The 4,142-nt window shown below is 49.7% G+C and overlaps 1 protein-coding gene across 5 annotated transcripts in view; it reads right to left on the bottom strand.

Annotated features, from left to right (window-relative positions):
* Positions 1 to 4,142, bottom strand: part of LOC106746720 (poly(rC)-binding protein 3) — a 99,087-nt gene that overhangs the window by 10,964 nt on the left and 83,981 nt on the right. For all 5 annotated transcript variants that reach the window (XM_014623586.1, XM_014623582.1, XM_014623581.1 and 2 more), the window contains exons 6-7: positions 3,935 to 4,031; positions 1,982 to 2,261 (exon numbers count right to left, since the gene is read on the bottom strand). In XM_014623586.1, the coding sequence (XP_014479072.1) occupies positions 1,982 to 2,261; positions 3,935 to 4,031 (377 nt within the window). The remainder of the gene's footprint in view (positions 1 to 1,981; positions 2,262 to 3,934; positions 4,032 to 4,142) is intronic.

Raw genomic sequence — 4,142 nt, 5'->3', positions numbered from 1 at the left:
ATATATATGTATATATAGAGAAGACATATGTTACACATATAGAAACTACTTCGGGTTTGAAAAGGTTAAGCTAATCGTCCATTACCGGGAGCCTGTCGGACTGGAAAGAAACCGGATCGGTTAAAAATCCGAATCGAAGGGAGGATGATGTGTGTGTACGTGTGTTTTTGCGTGTGTGTGATAACGTTTGTTCGGGACCGTTTCGGGATTGTCTATGACCGAGATTCACTTCCTCGCTGTCTCACATTCACATCAACTCGTTCTTTCTCTTTTCTGGAGGGGTGTGGGGGGTTTCTTTCTCGTTTTTTTTTTTCATTTGGCTTTTGTTTTCGTCTCGGTCGGTGATGGTAGTAGTAATAGTAGTAATAGTAGTAGTAGTTGATTTGCTTGAAAGGACAGCCAGCGACAATTGGGAAACAGATGTTGAGCGGAGTTGTGTCTGCAGGATACTCGGGGTTAAACTGGACCTGGAAGGCAGGACCTGGAAATAAAGGATTAAGATCCTCTTCCGTCTCCGCTGGGGGGACGACGAGGGTGTCGTCTTCCGGTATCCGTGGCTATCGACTATGGCCGCCTCCTCGACCCCTCTCGATCGTCGTCTCGTCGTCGACGTCTTCTCCTCGTGCGATCTTACGACTACGCACGACCTGTTTCGCTATAAACTAGAGATGGCGTTACGCGACGAAACCTTACTACTCGCCGTACACCTGGTCTCTCTCTCTCTCGCTCTCTCTCTCTCTCTCTCGCTCTCTCTCTCTCTCTCACTCTCTCTCTCCCTCGCTCTTTTGACGATGTACTCTCGCGTGACCACCAACGCGACTACACTCGCGTTCTACACGCTCTCTCTTTCTCTCGTCTCGCCGAGAAACACGAGTAGTAGTGTATCTTCCTCGTCGTAACGTCACCTCTCCTGTAACGTCTCTCGCGACGACACGCGCTGCAGATGACTTTCCCGACGGCCGATCGCTCTTCCAGCAACGAAGCGACCTTACCCCCCGATATACCCGCCGCATATCGACATTTTATATTTGTTCAAGAAATAAGATACACCTGCTCCCTTCTCAAGGATGGCCGGACGGGAGACGAGAGACACGGTTAAAAGCGCGCTTTTTACACTCCCTTAAAATTCTATTTACATTTTATTACAGCTCCATGAGAGACATAATTCACGATCTCGGTTCCAACTCGAGAGGGAGGGAACGAAAGTCATCTGCTTGCGGGTCCTCGCGAGCAAGGATGGCAATGAAGATGATGGGGGGGGTTGCCGCGAGGGAGATGCCAATTTGATTATCCTTTATATAGTCTCGTCACTAAGACACCAAAAAGGTCGAATGAAGCAAATAGTGAGGTCGATGTGAGGTAATACAATAAAGTAACACAAAAACAGGCGGCGAATCAGCCGGGTTCCTGAATCGAGTAGGGGGGCTTCAAAGGGACGAGAGGCAACGAGAAGTCTCTCTACGCCGACTACACGCGCGCGCTTCTCGGTGCGGGCGTTGGTCGACAGAGACACGAGGGGGGTAGAACAAAAAGAAAATGGAGAGACAGAAAAAAGAAAAAAAATATGTATACATGTATATATATATATATATATAGAAGAAGAAGAAGACGAAGAAGAAGAAGAAGAGATCGAAGAGGGTAAAAAATACACATTGCGATCCACTGTGCTGAAAGAAACGTAGCCGGGACGAGACGTTCGACTGCTTCTGTTGGAAATGGCAACAACTTGTGGTGACACGAGAGACACACACACGTACACCGAAAGCTGAACCTCGGACGAACCTCGCGAAGCCTCCGGCTTCTCTCTTCCTCCTGTGTCCGGCTCCCGAAGGTTCAGGCCTTCGGGTGCTGAGAAGGTGGAGGGTAGGGGAACGACGACCGTTCCCCCTCCCGGGGGAGAATTGATTCGTATTCACACGTACCGCGACCGCGCGAGTCGCGGGGGGAGGGGGGGGGCTCCTCTCCACAGTTTGGTACTCACCTCATGTTGATGAGATACTGCGCTAACGCAACGGCGTCCGGATTCCCGGTTATGGTGATAGTACGATCCGTCGCTCCGCCCTCCCTCTCTTCGCAATTGCTGATTCGGATCATGGCGCCGGAGATCTGACGGATCTCGGCGATCTTGGTGCCGCCCTTGCCGATGATGCAACCGATCAGCTCGTTTGGCACGGTCATCTCGTGCGTCTGATTGTTCGCCGCCGGTTGCTGCCGGTTCGTGTTGCTCGTACGGAGCTGGCTGCCCGCCAGCGCTGCCAATGCTACGAGACAGGCATCGGGAGAGATTGCGCAAATATTAGAAGAGTTACACACTCGCACCGGGCCGTAGGTATACACGGCGGAATATGACGTAAGGGGAGAGGGGGAAGGTGGCAAGTATCGATAAACCGAAGAGCGAGAGCGGACGAAGCAGCGGCGGGCCGTCGTCTCGGTGTTCTCTATCGCGGAAGTCGGAACGATTCCCGCAAGACCGTTCCCGGTAAGTCAGCCGCGTTAATCGAAGTTAACCGCGGACTTCAACCGGCGCACTTCGTCTCTCCCCGTCTCTGCTTCTGTCTCCGGGAACTCCGGGGGAACTTTAACGAACGTTTGCGGTAACTGTCCACGGATAAATTGTAACTTCCCGTTGTAACGAGTATATCACAGCGTCGTCGGTGCTCTCTCTCTCTCTCTCTCTCTCTTTCTTTCTCTCTGTTCGCGATGTTTCCTGATCGATAAAGTTTGTTCGCGAAGAGAGTTCGAACGTCGCGGTTCGTTGTCGTTCCCCGACTGGAAAACTTGCTTCCGACTTCCGATTTCGAGTGCGCATCTTGACACACACATCCACTTCGTCCGGACGACTCTTTTTTTATATTTTTTTTTTTTTGATCGGGTCGACGCTTCGAGAAGAAGACTGGTAACGAGGCAGAAGAAAGGGAACGAATTGGCACGAGATAACTCAAAATGTACCGTCTGAGAAATCCAAGGATAGCTTCGAGCAGATATACTTGGAGAAACACCCCAGTGTGTCTATCTTAGGATGATTCTCACCACCTTCGATTTAAGATTAACCCGAGTGGTTAGCTCAACGGAATTGACCAATCGCATTCGCCAATTAGCTAAACTGATCAGCGCGATTGGTCAATTCCGTTGAGAATTGATCAGTCGGTTGAGTTCGCGCAATCGGAGTTGGCGCAAGCCACCCTTAAGGGGCTACTTACACCCGAGAGGCCCGGAAAACGCCTGATGTTTGAATTTTTCTGCCGTCTATATTATTGATTTTATGAAGATGTCCCTTTGAAGGATGATTCTTCATACTTTTATTTACATATTCCTCGGAGCCCATTAAAAGATATATAATGCTGTAATTATTATTTCTGTGAAGTTCACCGTAATCACTATTCGGTGACGAAAATATCTCGTTAACTATTGATTTAGCTGTACTTTTGTATATTCTTAACAAGATTATTTAATCTTCGTCGTGGGATTCTCTTGATATCTACTATAGTAATAAAAACTAGATCTGGTAATGAAATTTCAATTGTACAATATAGGCAACTAATTCTTTCTTTCCATGTATATTGTAGCCCCTCCCCCCTCCCCCCTTAATCTCTCCTAAACACACTTGTATCTTAGTTATTTACTCGGATATTCACTTTGAATCGACTTGAAACTACTCAGCCAGTCCGACCCGCTAAGAACGCACGTGAAACGCGTATCGCGAAAACACAAAGCTCAAACCGCCCACAGCGGTCGAAACTTATCGTACATCGAGAGGCACGAGCAAAGTGAAACGCGAGAGATGCGAGAGAGAGAAAGAAGCAACGTTCCCAATCCTTTCCACGTCAGCTTCCTAACGAGATCCGGAGAGCAGTGTTGACGAGCAGTCGCGCCCCGCGTATAAGGTAACTACGGATAGGAGTCCGTCGGCTACAACTCGCTCTCGCTCGCTTACCTGCTGGATTAAGACCTCCGGTGTTCGCCGGTGTAGCAAGTCCTCCGAGGCCCAACGCCGCCAATCCAGCAAGAGGGTTACTTCCCAGCTTGCCCATCTGCAACAACGACGAAGAGATCCATCGCTCAAAAATGGGGTGCCGCGGGCGACAACGATCACTCGGGGGGTCGTGTGTGCGCTCACAGGACGTACGGACGAAGAACGGGGG

Source organism: Dinoponera quadriceps, unplaced genomic scaffold (genome assembly GCF_001313825.1).
Source record: "Dinoponera quadriceps isolate SergipeBrazil2010 unplaced genomic scaffold, ASM131382v1 scaffold1565, whole genome shotgun sequence".
NCBI classification, from domain to species: Eukaryota; Metazoa; Arthropoda; class Insecta; order Hymenoptera; family Formicidae; genus Dinoponera; species Dinoponera quadriceps.
This window is presented reverse-complemented; position numbering and strand designations above follow the sequence as displayed.